The sequence below is a fragment of the Perna viridis genome, chromosome 10 (genome assembly GCF_037379345.1).
Source record: "Perna viridis isolate PV_CMFRI_1.1 ecotype Kerala chromosome 10, ASM3737934v1, whole genome shotgun sequence".
Lineage (NCBI taxonomy): Eukaryota > Metazoa > Mollusca > Bivalvia > Mytilida > Mytilidae > Perna > Perna viridis.
Window position 1 is genome coordinate 13,763,499 of NC_142454.1, and position 18,950 is coordinate 13,782,448.

General features: G+C 32.5%; 1 protein-coding gene across 2 annotated transcripts; it reads left to right on the plus strand.

Annotated features, from left to right (window-relative positions):
* Window positions 1–3,841: 3,841 nt before the first annotated feature.
* LOC148604621 (uncharacterized) lies at window positions 3,842–10,287 on the plus strand. Of its 2 annotated transcripts, none has more exons than XM_088549985.1 (7): window positions 3,842–3,951; window positions 4,180–4,272; window positions 4,698–4,838; window positions 6,895–7,005; window positions 8,391–8,574; window positions 8,930–9,056; window positions 10,092–10,287. In XM_088549985.1, the coding sequence occupies exons 1-7, from the start codon at window positions 3,874–3,876 to the stop codon at window positions 10,240–10,242; spliced, it is 885 nt and encodes a 294-aa protein (XP_088406111.1). In that variant the 5' UTR covers window positions 3,842–3,873; the 3' UTR covers window positions 10,243–10,287. The 2 variants fall into 2 exon arrangements, with proteins under 2 accessions (XP_088406111.1, XP_088406112.1); XM_088549986.1 differs by having other exon boundaries at window positions 3,887–3,968.
* The last annotated feature ends 8,663 nt before the right edge of the window (window positions 10,288–18,950 follow it).

Below are 18,950 nucleotides of genomic sequence, written 5' to 3' on the forward strand. Positions count from 1 at the left end.
CGGTTCTTTGTATTGTATGTAAAATGAATAGCAATATCCAACAGTTCAGGCATTAGTAGAGATTAGTCACGGTACAAAAACAAACAAACAAACAAACAAACACACAAAAAAGAATATAAACAAACAAGCAAACAAAAATCAAATAAACAAACAAACAAACAAACAAACCCAACCGAACAAACTATAATCCATTCTAGTCTTCATGTGCTATATTTTAGTAGTTTCCATTGTTTTTAGAACGATTTATCTAAAAAAAATCAAACACCAATTAATAAACAATTATTATGTGATATGTCACTCTTTCTGAATTAAAATAAAGAGTGAGTATGATGGTTTTTAAACATTCACAAATCCCTTCATGTCTGATAAGAACTAGATAAAGATAGCTACTTAATATTTGTTTCACCTAGACCAATGTAATTAATTTCTTTATATTCAAACACAAACTTTTAATTGAATGTTTTAAAGAGTAATCAAGGGAACCAAGGTTATAGTGGTAATCAAAAGAATGCAATCTAGGGACAAAGACCAGACATGGAAAACAGACATACACAACAAAGAACATAAAGTAACTAAAATCATACATACAAAGTAAAAAAAGTAAATGAGCAACTCAGACTCCACTAAAAACTGGGAGCATGGACCTGATGCACCGGTAGGGTAAGCGTCCTCTGCATTTCTAGAAACACCCGCCGAGTTTCCCATAAAAAGTCAAGTCCGGGATAGACGAAAGAGGAAAAGAAAACTTTGACACACTGACCAAATCAATTTCCATGGCGTAGATGGATACACCATAACGATCCACGAGTTCATGATGACGACCATAAAACTTCTCTAGTGATGACGTCAATCTTGTAGCAACATAACCCTGTTCCAGAAGCGTATTTGTTAGATGTCTAGCGCGATACAGAAGTCTGCGTAGTTTCGGCAAGCTCTGGCATAACGTATGAGTTGTGATATGAACACTTCATACGCAGGTGCTGAAGGGATGTTGCCACAGATGAAAGGAAAGTTGACAATTCTGAATGGAAAGTCATCACGTTTGTCGTAAAGTTTGGTCAATAGTTTTCCTTTACCATCGATTTCAAAGTGTAGGTCAAGATATGAGGCTGACTTTACAGTGTCTGTAGTATCCTTTATCTCAAGTTCTTTGGGGTAGATGCGATGTATCAAATCCCCAAAATTAGGATTGTTTAAAGATAATACGTCATCTATATAGCGGAAACTGAGATAAGAGGATCTAGCCAAACGATATTCTTTCTTTCTAATCAAATCAGCTATAAAGTCAGCCTCATAAGAGTGAAGAATTAGATCAGCAAGTAAAGGAGCACAATTTGTTCCCATTGAAATGCCGACCGTTTGTTGAATAACACATCCACCACACTGGACAAATATGCTGTCGATAAAAAATTCCAGCATTTTGTGAACATCTTCCTCTGTATATTTAAAATTATATTAAAAATCAAAGATGATTTGGAATTATTTCTTACAAAGTATGAGGAATCTCTACCAAGAACTATATATTTGTGTCTAGGTGTACAATCCTTTTTTGGAAATCCAACGATGTATACTGTTTTTAGGTCGGGGTTTTAACTGAGTATGGGGAATAGCAGTATACAGTGTTGAAAAATCATTAAATATTGATAGAATATAAACGTTTTAGGCCTATACAACACCAAAGTACATCTAATCCTCTGTTTTGCTGTAGGTGAGTTTATTAAGTAACCTTAATTTGATCTGTCGCAATTTAATATAAACAGTTTATATGCATTTTTTTGTTGAACATTAGAGACAACATGCACATTTTTTCAAATAAATAAATGACTAAACATTTACAAGAAATAAATTTGAAATGCAATCAAAATAAGTTTCCGTGTACCGGCGGAATGCCACTACAAGCAAGTTTTAAGTATATTTTCAATTTGTGACCATATTTTCCTTGCAACCAGATTAAACTTATATGGTCACAAAGTGAGGGAGGCAGAAAAACAAGAAAAAGGCACAAACCAACGAAAAAAAAAACCAAACAAACAAACAAACAAATACAACAAAATAACCTAAAATAATACAGAACAAAACAAAAACAAACGCTTAATTACTACTAAAAAAGCAACTAACTACCAAACTAAAATAAACATAGCAACAAAAGGTGCAATTTAGATGGAATACACGCTCTTTGCATAAAAGTTGTATTTTCATATTAGAACATTATTATCTCTCCGAATAGGAAACACACTTATGTCAAAACTGTTATGTTTCCAGCTAAAAGATACATTATCTAAACATTATTTTATATCATTTTAATGTGTATTTTGTTTTATTCACGAAGCTACCATGTGCATGTAGATCGTCTGTATCTCATGTTTTTACGTTTAGGTCACAGCATTGCATTTTGACGTGTTTGCATTATACCAATGCTGCATTTTGTACCGATACTTTTTTCAATTGGAATACATAATTCACTAATAATTGAAAACACATTTATCAAAACATCATTATTAAGCTGATAAAAAAACACAGATAATTTTTCTTATGATACAAGAATAAACAATGCAATGATCTAAACATTTAAAAGAAAATACATTTTTAATACATGATTCTAACGGAAATAAACAAAAAAATGTAATCCAGGGACAAAGATCAGACATGGAAAAACACAACAAAGATCATAAAAAAATAAGGTACAAAGTAGCAAAACTAAATGAGCAACTCGGACTCCACTAACACTGGGGACTTGGACAAGGAGCCGCAGAAACGAAAAATTTTCTTCTATTCTTTGGTCATTGGTCGAACTTATCTACGAATAAAAAAAATAATTTCCTTTACCGGGATATTATGTATCTGTCTGGACCTATTGCAAGAGTAATTAAAGGGAACCAAGGTTCTAGTAGTAATCAAAAGAATTTAATCAAGGGACAAAAACCAGACATGAAAAACAGACAACAAAGAACATAAAGTAACTAAAATAATACATACAAAGTAATAAGAGCAAATGAGCAACTAAGACTCCACTAAAAACTGGAAGCATGGATCAGGTGTACCGGCATGATAAGCGTCCTCTGTTTTTCTAGAAATAATCTCCGAGTTGCTTATAAAAAAGTTAAAAGTTAAAACTATGACACGTTAAAAATGTGTCAGTATTTGAGACAAGTAGCTCAAATGATGCTGACGCTTGAGTTCTATATGAGCATATTACATATGTATAGATTAAAAGTATATGCTTTTTTATACGATTTACTGAAGTAGATCAGATTTATTGTTATCAATACCTTCACCAATATCATATGTTTTCGTCATCAAAAACTCATTAATCGTTACGTGTGTCCATTTGCGCCATGTAAACTGATTTGCGCCATGAAAACTGATTTGTTCAATGTGGCATAGTCTTCCTGTCCTCTTTCGTCTACCCCAGACTTGACTTTTATAAGCAACTCGGAGATTATTTCTAGAAAAACAGAGGACGCTTATCATACCGGTACACCTAGTCCATGCTTCAAGTTTTTAGTGGAGTCTTAGTTGCTCATTTGCTCTTGTTACTTGGATTGTATTATTTTAGTTACTTTATGTTCCTTGTTGTCTGTTTTCCATGTCTGGTCTTTGTCCCTTGATTACATTCTTTTGATTACTACTAGAACCTTGGTTCCCTTTGATTACTCTTGTAATAGGTCCAGACAGATACATAATATCCCGGTAAAGGAAATTATTTTTTTATTCGTAGATAAGTTCGACCAATGACCAATGTTCCAGTCACTGAAAAGCAGAACATTTCCTTGAGAATCATCCATATGACATCAGGAAATCCATTTGTTTATAGTGCAAATTCTGATAACCTCTTTGCATAGTTTGATAAAGAATTAAAATTTTAGACCAACTATGTATATAAATCTGCGAACTATCATACTATCTATCAGAAAGCATTATTGCTTCAGAAACATATATACTGTTGACAAGGTAATTTAGACCTAAAGGTAACTTATGTATAAATGATTAATGATTTATTTATTATCTTAATTTCACATGAATAATTTAGATTTCAAAAGTGTTTGCAAACGTTTTTGAATCAATCGTATCTGCATAACAAGTCACGATTACTTGTATCATGCAATTCAGCGTTTATATTATGAGTAATTTGTTTGGATTATTAAACGTACAATATTTGTTTTCTTAAAATAATTTCAGAGAGCCAATAAAAAAATAATGATCTGGTTGTTATTGGCACTAACGTCAACAGCTCTCCTTTGTGATTGTCGCAGGCCTGGTGCGGGTATTTTAGTAAGCATTCACGATATTTTTTTTTATATTCAACCCTTTTACACATTTTGAACGGTTTCAGTATGGGAACGAAGTGCAGTAGTCGTAATTTAAATGGAATTGAATTGCTTCCATATAAGTCCTACGGAGGGATAATAACAACTATTGATAGAATCTTCCGCAATTAATTTTGAATCATTTTGCTGTGATAGTAACATCACTATATTTGCTTGGTATAAGAAATGCTGAAATGAAATTTATCTGAAAAACCAAAATTTTGACCAATCAGATCGCTTGAAGTAGAACAATTGAGAAAAATCTCTGTTTTTGAGATTTTTATGAAACACAGACCTATAGATTTTAATCGTCATATTGCAATCTATTCACCGACATACAGTGACTTTATATTTCAATTTACAACAATGTGTATCTGTTAATTATGACAGGACCATGACATTCACATCAAAGAAGGAGTAGCCAGATTTTTACAAAGAATTAAGAGTAATTTGTATGACAACGTAGTGTATTATAATAATCCCAACCATAATGAGATATCCGGGACCCACATGTTGCAAGACTTTACCCAGGTAATGTAATGGTTTCCTTGTTATATCTAAGTGTAATCAAGGGAACCAAGATTCTAGCTGAAATGAAAAGAGTGTAATCCAAGGACAAATACCAGACATGGAAAACAGAAAAACACAACAAAGCAACTAAAATAATACATAAATAGCAACAAAAGTATATGAGCAACTCGAACTCCATTAAAAACTGGGAGCATGGACCAGGTTCACCGGTAGGGTAAGTGTTCTCTGCTTTTCTAGAAACACCCACCGAGTTGCTCATAAAAGTCCGTGGTAGACGAAAGAGGAAATGCAAACTACGACACGCCGAACAAACCAGCTCTCACGGCGCAGATGGATACACCATAACGATCCACGAGCTCATGATGACGACCATAAAACTTCCGCAGTAATGACTTGTAGAAACATAACCCTGTTCCTGAAGCCTAATTGTAAGAAGTCTAGCGTGATACAAAAAGGAATACTGTCACAGATGCAGAGGAAGACAATTCTGACTGAAAAGTCATCACGTTTGTCGTAAAAAATGGTCAATAGTTTTGCATCACGAATTTGACAAAAGTGGTAATTAAGCACTAAGATTTATGATAAAAAAGACGACTTTTATTTTAAGATAATAAATTTTCCTTGCATGTGCAGCAATATCCCCTCATCTCCTGTTTATGGTGTTTATATAAACAATTTATTGGCTACGCTTTGAGCAAGTACTAAGTTCTTTGATTTCCTTGAACTCCATAAATATCCGTGTAACAGACTTCTGAAGCAGGGGATTGAGGGAATGTGTCTTAAATGGTTTCTTACCAAATTCTTTTTTTTTTTAGATTTCAGTCTTTAGCTGAAAAAATACTCAGTTCTTCTAAACAAATGAGTAATGATTGTTTTTTGTAAAATGTTGGTTGTGCTGATGTGACCTAGATTTACCTCCCCCCCATTACGTTTGAAGTGTCTGTACCAAGTCAGGACCATTGCGGTACCAGCTGCTCCGATTGTGTTCTATCTATTTTGCCAGATTAAATTTGGACTTGACTTGATTATGAATTAGATTAGTGTTCGGTAATTTTGTTGTTACCCTTATTTTCATATTTCAAGTTTTGGCCAATTTTTGAATTTTCATGTCTCTGTATTTTCCTTTGTATTTGAGATGCTTTGCTATTGTTTACGACAGTATTTGTCGGAGTTGTTTGACTTTAAATTTCGGTCTCAATTTTTGTTAACATTTCCTCAAACGCATTAAATATTTGTCATTGTTAGTAATAAGCACAAATTATGATTTACGAGGTAATGTTAGTATAGCAATACAATTCCAATTATTTTAGTTGGAAAGAGGCTTACTAGGTTGAAAGAGAAATCAAGGGAACCAAGATTCTAGCGGCATTTTAAACTCTGCTCTAAGCCTTCATCTAATTCGGCAACTTAACATATATCATGAAAAGATATGATGTTGTAATAATTGAACGAAAAGTGAATTCATATAATGAAAAGCGAATTGCAAAGTTGAATATAAACAAAGCTGGTACTCGGACTGTATATATGCAGAGTTGTTAAGAAATTATCTCAAAGTGGAGAGTTTTTTTCAAATGACGACATAATATGTTTAGTTTCCATGAGTATTCATTTGGTTTCTATAAGAGTATTATTGTTTCTACAAACTCTATGCTTTGTAGAGGACGCTTACCCTACCGGTGCACTTGGTCCATCATAGCCTCAGAGTTCTGTGGAGTCCGAGTTGCTCATTTACTATTGTTTCTGTGTACGTTTCTCAGTTTGGGTATTTCATGTTCTTCGTAGTGTGTTTATGTTTCCCTGTCTGGTCTTTGTCCCTTGCTTACACTCTTTTGATTTCTACTAGAATATTGGTTCCCTTGATTATTCTTTGTTCGTTTCCTTTTGATGTTTTAATTTTAAGTTTGCTATCAACATGTTTTGTCTTATACAACTTCATCAAAGAAATTTGAACTGCAACACCTTTTACATGAACTAGTCAGTTGTTGATTTTTCACTAACATACCATTAATGCACATACCTTAGGTGGCGAGAAAAAAATATACTTTTTTTGTTACAGGGAAAACAAATCTCGTGTTGGCCTGAACTTCGTCAATGTTTTATGGAAAACATTGACAGATCTGTATATCCCGACCCTGGGGCCACTATCAGAAGTATTGGTCATATGTGGGTAAGAATATTTCATAAACTTTTGCACGTCATGTAAAAAACACCTGTTAATACCTACAATATAAAAGTAAAACGTATAACCACGAAGACTAAGAAGACAACTTTTGAATGCATGATTAATTCATAACCATAAAGGCAACAAATGCACCAGCGTATAACTTTAATACATGATAGTAAATACGTCCAGATTTCATCAAAATGTCTTCAGCACACCTATAAGTAAGCTCTGCAAGGCCACCACAACAAAAGGATTAAAATCAACGGTTACAGAAAAATGTAACTTCTTCAGAATTAATTCTAACGTCAAATCAGGCATAATGACTTATTAATGATCAACAACTTCTGCAACAAGCAACATAACCCTGTTCCAGAAGCCTATTTGTTAGAGTTCTAGCGCGATACAAAAAGTCTGCGTAGTTTCGGCAAGCTCTGGCATAACGCATGAGTTGTGATATGAACACTCCATGCACAGGAGCCGAAGGGATGTTGCCACAGATGAAAGGAAAGTTGACAATTCTGAATGGAAAGTCATCACGTTTGTCGTAAAGTTTGGTCAATAGTTTTCCTTTACCATCGATTTCTAAGTGTAGGTCAAGATATGAGGTTGACTTCACAGTGTCTGTAGTATCCTTTATCTCAGGTTCGTTTGGGTAGATGCGATGTATCAAATCCCCGAAATTAGGATTGTTTAAAAATATACGTCATCTATTTAGCGGAAACTGAGATTGAAGGATCTAGCCAAACGATACTCTTTCCTTCTAATCAGATCAGCCTCATAAGAGTAAAGGAATAGGTTAGCAAGTAATGGAGCACAATTTGTTCCCATTGGAATGCCGACCGTTTGTTGAAAAACACGTCCACTACACTGGACAAATATGTTGTCGATTAAAAATTCCAGCATTTTGTAAGCATCTTCCTCTGTATATTTGAAAGATGATTTGGAATTATTTCTTACAAACTATAGGGAATCTCTACCAAGAACTATATATTTGAAACCAATGTTCCAAGAATAGACAATGACTTTATAATAGCATCCTTTACGAATAAATTCATTAAAGGCATTAAGGAAACTTGATAAATTTCTCGGATGTTTCTGGAAAGAATGTGCTTTATAGATTGTGTTGTTAATGAACTGGGTGAACAAAACCATTTTTTAACTAAAAAGCTGCATGTTCTATTATATTTTTGTATCAAACGATTGTACCGGTAAAACAAATTAGTAAATAAGTTTGTGATATCGATATTTCTGGTGTAAAAGCTTTTCTGCGAAGAATATTCTCCGTTCATTATTATCTGACACTTTATTACAAAGAGAACAAACCAGTTTTTAAGAAAAATCAAATATTTCCGAAACATATACTTGAACATAACAATTTGTTTTTTTAGAATAAAGGAATTAACAGCATGAATGAGAACCAAGTAACAAAGAAGCTTTATTATTTCATCATTAATGGAACAGAGATTACTGATCTTGTCTTCTTAAGCAGTCACCTGAGAGATTTTATTAGTCAGTTTGGGTATCCACTGTACCCTATAGTACTCTTGCCAAACGACGCCCAGTTCATTACAGGTGATATATAGATTTCTTCTTTCAATTGATTACCCACTTTACTCTTTAGTTCTGTTTAAGTCGAGTTTATTACAGTTGATTGCTAAGTTATGTACCTGAAATAGCTTACTTACTGAACACGGTAGTTACGAAGACGTTTAAATCATTTTGATGATTATCTTATAAAAAAGTATGTCATAAAAGAGTCCAAAATGAAATTCTGAGTTTTGTAATGGTTAATTACATATTTTAATTGTTTTTTTTAAATTTCCTTCCAGGTTTAAAAGATGTAATGTCTTTTCTGTTTTTCCCCACTTCGTGGTGCAAAACCATTTTTTTTCACGTTTTCCCGAACAATATACTTGATTTTTTTCAGGGAATCTTCCTCCTACCAACAGAAACAAGAGACAAATAACAAATTCTAGAACTTGTTCTGACGGTTCTTTGCCCATGCCAAAATATGGTTGGACACAGGGACGTTGTGACTATCTCAATTTTTGCAAGTTAGTTTACAAAAATCTGTTTATATCAATTACGTTTATAGTATTCACTACGAGGTAGAATAATACAAGAATACAACTTATTTACTATTTTTTTCAAATTTTGGTTTGCTTTACAAGTATGTTAAAGAGTAACCCATCACATGCAGCATTTAAAATAAATACATCGGAATACCTAAATAAAAAGAATGTATACAGGAAGTATTTTAAACAACAAATGTAGAAAAATGTAGCCAAATCTAACAGCTCTGCCAAATACAATACAATAAATGGAGCATCAGAGTTTTAAGGTTTATCAAAAATCCTAAAATACACAATTTCGATTAATAATCTATGATATCAATCAGGTCAGACAAGTCTATTTCTGTTGCTGGTAAATACAATTGTTCCACCAACAGTGGTATCGATCAGTGGTTGTTATATACAAAAATACAAGCATGCCGCTCATACTCATATGTTGAAATGTATAATTTTCTTTTCTTCCTGTTTTTACTACAATGTATCTATCTTCAAAGTTTGTTCGATGTGCATTGGAGTGCCATTTATTGAAGTTCATTTAAAGAATGTTTAGTTATTGCGATTCAGCTTTTTGGAAAATGCCTGATACGAGTTCATTCAAATGAGAAATGTATATCAAAATATACTAAGTGATAGGGACGGAGCGTTGGCGACATCCTATATACGTAGATACTCTGACAGATAAGTGGCTCAAAATTGTTCTGACAGAAGTGACGTATTTTGGAAATGACGTAGGCTGTAAGAAAGTTATTGTTGACCGATGCGCATTGTGTGTTAAAGGAAATTTAGTATTTTGCCGTTGGTCGAGGGATTAGGTTAAAACAGCAGCAATACAACAATTTTGCCGTATATTATCAAAAGAGTTAACTGTTAATTGAATATAAATATGTTCGTCTTTCATGAGCAAAGTCTAAGATCATATTACTGTTACAGTAGTAGACAGAACCTGTGCTAAGACAGTGTAAATACAAATCAAAATTAAGACGACAATTTTACGTATAATTTTTTTTTGAATTGTAGGTACATTGGTATTGTAAATGGACATGAGAAGTTTGATTGTGGAAATAATCACGTGATCGGAAGGAAAGCGTTTGCCTGTTTTTGTTGTCCTAATGAGCACACTGTGTCAACTTGCACTGACTGTAAAGAGCAAGGATTTGTAAACGGTTGATTGAATATGAATACAAAATAAACTAATAAAATGAATAATATTCAAGTCTATCCATTTAATAATTCGTGTCTCTAAAGTGTCAAGAAATTTATATTCTTGTAGTGAAGTGTGTAAAACGAATATTTCTTTTGTTTTCTTGGTTATTTGTTAAACCGATATAAAAACATCCTCTATCGATGAGGACAGTGGTAGTTTTGATGTTTTGATTACTGTTAGACAACATTTTATATGCTTTTACGAAACCGTTTATATCGGCAGGACACTAATTATGCAACACTTATTGCATACCTTGTTCTGTTCTGTTCTGTTACGAATCACAGTTTATGGCTAGAATAAATAAAGACTCTTCCAAATATTATTTGGTAGAAATTTTAATAACACCTGTAGATATTTGGACGATTTTTGGCTCTAAACAACGATGGCTGCAATGTTTATACCGAAGAACCGTTTAACTGTCATTGAATAAAGCGAATATTAAAAAAGAAAGATCTTTTCTTGATATTAGTATTATTATAGATAATAATAAATCAAATACCAAAAGTGATGATTTTTAATTCTCTTTAGTCAACTATCCGTTTTATGATGGTGTCGTCCCTTGTCACCATGCATTATATGGTGTTTACATATGGGTTCGATTTGATCGTATCTGTAACAATGTTTCGAAATTTAACGTAAGGAATCTATATATAACCAAGAAATCACTTTATCAAGGTTTTTAATATCAAAAGCTCGTAAAAGAGTAATCAAGAAAAATCAAGATTCCAGCGGATATCAAAAGAACGTAATCCGGGGACAAAGTCCAAACATGGAAATCAGACACACACACACAAAGGAAGATGAAATGACCAAAATAATACACAGAAAGATAAATCTAGCGCAATACAAAAAGTTAGTTACGGACAGCTCTGGCTTAACGTATGAATTGTGATATGAAAACTGCATAGGCGGGTGCTGAAGGGATTTTATCTCAGATGAAATGAAAGTGAACAATACGGAGTGAATAATCATCGTGTTTGCTGTAGTTTTGTCAATAGTTTTCATTTACCATCGACCTCTAAGTGTAGGTCCAAATATGAGGCTGACTTCACAATGTCTGTAGTATCCTTTATCTCAAGTTCTTTGGGTTTGATGCAGTTAATAAAATCCCTGAAACAAGGATTGTTTAATGTTTAATATGTTATATGTATGGCGTAAACTGAGATTAAAGGATCTAGCTAACGATGTTCCTTCTTTTGGGTCAGATAAGCCATAAACTCAGCCTTATAAGAGTTAAGGAATAGGTCAGCAAATAGCTGAGCACTATCCGTTCTCATTGGAATGCCGACTGTTTCTTTTGTTTTTTGTTTTTTTTTTTTTTTGTTTTTTTTTTTTTTTTAAAGTTGTTGATTTTTAACATTTAATTAAAACATTTACATGTTTTTTTCCCTCAAGTACATATGTACTTATACTGGATTGATACGTGCTGGTATCTCTAACCCTTTGTTTTACGGTAAGATTGTATACAAAGTTCGGTATGTTCGATGCTCAACCATTAAATTTACTTACCCGTTGAATGTGCTCATTCGCGCAGGATATAGTTATGATATTGTAGTCAAATCTTCTAAGATAGCATTTTTTTCGCTCACACGGTCTTTACCCAGGAATTGAAAAAAAAACTATATTAAAAAGCAATTTTTGGCATGACATAGATTGTGCTCTTATTGTTGGAAATATGATGTACCATGGTTCTCAACCCTACATTGGAAGAATAAGGGTTTTACATTCGATGGGGGCATTTTTTGTAGGTTTAAACTGGTCTGAAGCTGGCATGTCAGTTAACTGTTTGTAGTCTTTAGATTGTACATTTGTGTAATATGTATTTAGTTTCTTAATGTTCATTGTAACAGGGTTTTTTTTTCACAGTGGCCATACTTTTAAGGGGAGGGTTGTGATTAGGCCAAAGTATTTTTTGCGCTTGACCCAAGTCAGGAATTTCTTGCCTCTATATGTCTTGTTTGGTGTTATCTTAGGTTTATTTTGTTACTTGAGTATATAAGAGCATCTCTTTTGTTGTTCATGTGAATAATGATGTATTGGAGCCAGCTGCAGCCTACCCAGTGGTGTTGGAATTTCTTGGTCGTTGATTGAAGACCTATGGGTGGCCTTGGCTGATATTTTCATACCGCTGGGTTTGTTTGACACATTCATTATACCTTTTCTTTATAAGTGTATATTTTTAAAGTCTTTAACATTTTTTTTTCTTATTTTATTTTCCAAAAGAACAAGCGGTCAAAAACTTTGAACATTTCCAGGAAAAAAAATTAATCTAGTTATATTGAAAACAAAATATAAATTACTCTATCTCACACTTTTAGGTTTAATCAAACTTAGATATGTGTTAGAATGTCAACCACCTATTTGACATAAGCATAGTCTTGTTTATTATAGTTCTTAATAAATGGTATAGGATCAGTAAACATGTGTTTTTTGTCTTCTTTTCATCATAATGTTTTAATTTGAATCCTTACTTATTTGTATCAATTCGAACTTTCTTTACATAGATACAATAATGTGTTGCTCTGGTTATAAATAGCCAAAACAGTGTCTCCTTAGGGTTCTCAACTTATATTAAATACCAGTAAGCCCCTTTTTAATTGACGCTTATTGCTGATTTATACGAGGAAATGTGGTTTAAATATATGTAATCGTAGTTTTACATTGTGTTATTAAATGCCTATTCTCAAATTAAGAGTCTGTATTAGGTTCGAGGCTGTGGTATTGGCCAATGGTCTATACAGCTGATAAAGTCCCAATGCGACTGTTCAAGGACGTATTACAGTTTTATGAGAAAGAAAAAAATAATTCAATGAAACTTTTATAAAAATGCTAAGAATACGGAAACGGAAGTTTAAACAATACAAATAATACAAGGCATTAATATTAAGATTAAGATTATGAGGAAATGCATCAATGTACAGCTGAGTGATTTATGATACAGTAAAGTCTTTAAGACAATCGAGTTCTCGTTTCACAATACTGAATATGGCTTGATAAATATGTCCATGCTTTTGGTTTGCCTGTCGCATCGATCATCTGTAATATTGCTGAAGTAAAGAATTTTCAAGGCGAAAAATCGAGATGCGACATCGATACAAAAAACGATAAGCTGTATAATTGCATCGGTATTTGCAGATATGTTTTAGTTTGAACTCAAACTGAATGTGATAGAATGTATCAGGCGTATTCAGTAAGAACAAATATATTACAGTTTTCGGTGGAGTGAACTACTAGAAAGTGTCTCAATAGAAATTTATTCAAAGTATTGAAATAATCACGTAAAATACCTCTTCCTCATAACTAAAACGAGAATCAAAATGTTACATGAAATTAAAATAAAGTTACTCCTTGTTATTAAGTTTGCATTATGTAATATTTGATTGCGGTATATCTTTTTTTTTCTCGTCAGTTATTTATTTTATCTTTTATTCAATGTTACACATACGCTGCAAAATGTATTTGTTGTGAATATTTTCTTCGAAAAACATAATAATTAATATCAGTGAAAGATCAGAAATCTTCCTAATCGTCTTTTGTTTACAACCCCTCTAGCTATGCAATCACTGGAGGTCTCAAAATGAGAAGCTTCGAAAAATGATATCTGGAACCTTCATTTTAAAATCATGCTGGACGCGATTGAAAAGTGAGGATAAAGAGGGAGAGAGGAAACTGAAACTAGAACTTCTATCACTGTCAGATTAGTTAAAAAACAGTTAGGTCTTTGGTACAACGTCGCATTTCAAACCACAAACGCTGCATGCATGATCGACCTAAATCATTATTCGAAATATTTCCCCTCTCTTCATCATGAACTCGTGGATCGTTAAGGTGTATTCATCTGCGCCATGAAAACTAATTTGTTCAACGTGTCATAGTTTTCCTTTCCTCTTTCGTCTGCCCCGGACTTGGCTTTTGATGAGTAACTCGGCGGGTGTTTCTAGAAAAGCAGTGGACGCTTACCCTACCAGTGCACCTGGTCCATGCTCCCAGTTTTTAGTAGAGTTCGAGTTGCTCATTTGCTTTTTTTACTTTGTATGTATGATTTTAGTTACTTTATGTTCTTTGTTGTGTATGTCTGTTTTCCATGTATGGTCTTTGTCCCTGGATTACATTCTTTTGATTACCGCTATAACCTTGGTTACCTTGATTACTCTCTCATGAGACATATGTTGTTGTTCCTGTGATCAAAGGTAATAACAACATCGTGTTTATATGTCAAACGCAATACTATGAATGCTTTATGTCAGTGGTAGGAATAACTGATATTCGAGTAATTCTAAAGACAAACGCAATGCGTTCAGCAACGATGTAATCTTAACTAACCACAAGTCTTTAATGGTCTCATCAAATGTTCTCTTAGGACTACATAAAATTCTACTTAAGCAAAGGTATATAGAAGGATCATCCACTTGTTCAACAAAAGTGCTGACGCGTGCCTCACCTAACTTTTGTCTGCAGTAAAGGTAGGGCAGTCAAACTTCCGTGAAACTGATTACTCTGTTACTAGTATTAACCATATGTGGATTCTGGAAAACTCAAAAAACTTTAATATAATCTTAAATCTTCCTCCTTTGCAAAAGATATATCTTTTTAAACTTTTCGACTTTTAACTTCATGTATAGCCTTATTTAAAGATAAATTGAAACCCTGTCTGAAGAAAATCATCTACAAAGGAGAAACAAGGATTGTTATACTCACATAGTTTATGTTTTAGGCTACAATTCTACATATATTACCAATACAAAACAATAAAAGAAACAAACATATTTCACCGAGCAATAAGTGATCAGTATGTAAGAACATATCACTTTTGACGAAACAAATTTTAAACAAAGTATCTGCATTGGCCTCTTACAATGCCTCTCTCCTAGCTGATCTGTTACCATTTTTATGAATTGGATTTCCTTCAAAATATCGTGAAAAAAAAAAAGGTAAAGTGGCTAGATCCTTTAACTTCACGTATCGATATTTCATTCAACGATAGACTACTGACACAATATCATTCACGTCATATCTAGACCTTCACCCCGAATTGAAGACAATAGTCTTCTTAGTATAAAAATGTATGACAAATGAGACGATTTTGATTTTAAAATTATAAACTTTCCTTTATTGTGCAGTAATATATACCAGCTGTTCTGCATATTGTGTATATATTTCCCTGATGTTAAGGTATGTCAGAGATAGCAGCGACTATTCCGAATATATAAGACACCACCGTTACCCTAGAGACAGGCTTTTTGTCCGGGATTATAAGAAAATACGTCGCATACGCTGCCTTAAAAATATTTCCGATATCTCTATCTTATTATATATGTATATTAGTATTATTATCTCATTTTGAATTTTATGCACATTCCACTCACATTTTAATTCACTTTGAAACTCGTTACTAATATATACATAATTATTGTTGCAAGTTTTCTCTTTTTGTCACTCATTGTTCATGTTTACTTGCTATGATTCTACAACTCTATTATGCAAAACTTATAAAACAAATAAAATGCATGTTGGCTAATGTCCACTGTCTGTACATGATGTTTTATTACTGAATGATCCAATATTTTGTGATTATCTGTATATTATCCCTATATCGCAAGAATGTCAACGGAAAAAAATTACCTAAACTCAACGATAGTCACAACGAAGCTGTTAGTCAAATTCTCTTCCAGTGCAATAACATTTCAGCTACGATATTAAGTAGGTATCACTGACATTATAAACTTAACAAGGATTATTAATGATATTTCCTTTCCAACGGACTTTTGCAACCGTCAAGCATATCTCACAGGAAGCAAGAGTACATCTTGGGGTTTAGTTGGGAAAGGGTTATTCGTTTTTCTATGTGTTATTTGTATTATTATTATTATTATTTTTGTACTTTTGTTTTTATCGGCGTTTGTAAGACTTGGTTATATTACCTGCATTGTCCCTTCTTTCTAGAGAATTTCAGACATTTACAAACGGACTTATAATGAAATTATATATCTCATTTCACGGATACGTTTACATCTTATATTGGCGCAATTACAGAAGTATGCAATTAACCAGACCCATTTTTTCTCGGCAAAATGTTGAATAGCTTTGTATTTCACATTTATGCCTAGGTATTGCAAACATATATTTCTTTTCCCCAACACCTAACGCTTGTTTTATCTCAAAACAATAGGCGTCACAATATCAATATCAGCTTTCCATTTGTTATTAAGACCTTTCTTATATTTTTTAAGTTAAAAAAAGATTTTGCACGAAAATAAAGTGTTTACAAACGACTACGTAGGAGACAAAGAAGAGCAATAATATACGACCTCAATTTTTTCATGGTCCTGTATAAAGCAACCATTGTATAGTAACATGACTTTATGGAGTATAAACCAGTATACATATCTCATCAATCATTGAATAATCTAAGTAGTTACACATGTATGATAATTTATGAAACATGTTTGAGAGTTCAAGTTTACAACTTGGTACGGAAGGAGCTTCAAATGGACAAATCAACGGGAATGATAATCACGATATACATCTGTCGTTTCAAGCAGAAAAATATAACATCATTTAAATCCGCGTGCAATGCTCAAAGGACTGTACATAATTTAAAGAAAAAAACTCTCGCCTGCAATAATTTTGATTGCCGTAGGTTTATTACACAAGTACCTAAACATCCTCGCCTGTAAGAATTTTGATTGCCGTAGGTTTATTACACAAGTACCTAAAAAACCTCGCCTGCAAGAGTTTTGATTGCCGTAGATTTATTACACAAGTACCTAAACAACCTCGCCTGCAAGAATTTTGACTGCTGTAGGTTTATTACACAAGTACCTAAACAGACCAAAGTTGTTATTGTTACCAAATGACATGAGCTGTAGTGGGTATGTATGACATACCGACAGTAGCAAAATTCATGATGGGATTCTATATCTCTTTATGTTTATTCTTAGTTTTCAAATTTCATATTAAATCATGCACTAATGATAAAGTACAATGTTTTTAACCATACATCTAGAAGTTCTTATGCTTTTTCTTATTCATGGGATTTTTTTGGAAGAATGTCCTTTCACAAAGTCTTATTCAATTAAATCAAAATATCTTGGTTATAAATGCTAACAATACAATGATTTGTTTAAACTATTCAACTTATAAACGGCAGCAAGATACAGTACAATAAAATTGAATTCAATTCAATAAACAAAATGAGTTGAACATGTACGAAAAATTCGACTTAAAAACCTTATATTACATTCAACACTATCAAGGTTTACAAAGTCTTAAAAACTAAATCAACGGTTGCTTGTTCTTGATTGAAAACAAACAACGATCTACCACTACCTCCTTCAAAGGATTAATGTTAAAATTAGAAAGAAATAACTTATTCACATTTTAGTGATTTTTTCCTCATATGAGTGAAATGTTTGAGTTTCTTAAATTATCCAACACGATTTAATTAGTACAATTACATGATACTTCTGAACATAAATCACATAAAACATCAAAAGATCAACTCGGATCTACAAAACACACACATTTAAAAAAAACTTAAACTTAACAAATTAAGTCTTTTGTTAGTATATTTTGTTATTTTCTCTCTCTTTTCATTATTCAAACTTCTCCAATATACTTCATAAAACTACAGAAAAATAAGAAATATTAAACATTAAATACACAGATATATCCATATATTTTATTACAACATACAGTCTAAGAAAGGTTAATATACAGAACCACCTGTCAATCGCGTATTTTTAATATGTTTATTTTTGAATACTTTAAGTCTTTTGATTTCCGCTAGAATATTTGTTTACTTAATTACTCTTAAAACCAGCAACATCGCTACAGTGTTGATACTATTAAACCTAACCAGCAGCAAGATATACTACAATAATATTTAAAAATGTCACCACAATAAATTCTATATCATATTGCAACAACTTTCATTTTCAAACAATTGAAAATTAAACGGATTACAAAACATAATGCTCTTGATATATAAAACTGAAATATATTATCCAATGTAAATAGTTTACCACCGGGGCAGTCATAACCAGTATCTCTTTTGCAAAGTATTCGTAAAATAATGATATTGTATCTCAAAATTAAAGTATAATGTAACATGAAAACTGTTCTTTAAAGTCTCTAACTACAATTACTTCATCAAAACATAAAACTAATAGAATAAAAAAACGTTACACTTATAGTGTTAAAAACAATGTCTGCACTAATTTAATCCTTTCTATTTTTAAGAAACCTGTATGAGTTGTAAAAGTAATAACACATGTTCGTCCTGACTGTGATGTTTCTATTATAGCATTGTTTCATACTTACTTCTCACATTGTGGACACCAACTGAAATAAAAATCAGAATTTATAGGAAAACTGAAAAAACGATAAATGAACAAAACTCTATCTAACGTATAATACCTTGTTCCTACAAAATCACGAACTTGTTTTGCGTTAGTTCGATCACCATTTAAACGTGTCATATCATTTATTTGTCATTAGCAAATTTAATCTTTTCACTAAAAAAACCACCCTCTAGTCTCAATGGTAATAACAAATTAATTAACTAAATTGCCTTAATAATCTACCATTTAGATTTCTGATTTATAAACAAATCAAAACAGAAATGACAAATATGAACAAATAAACATAAAGTATACGAATTAAAATGATAA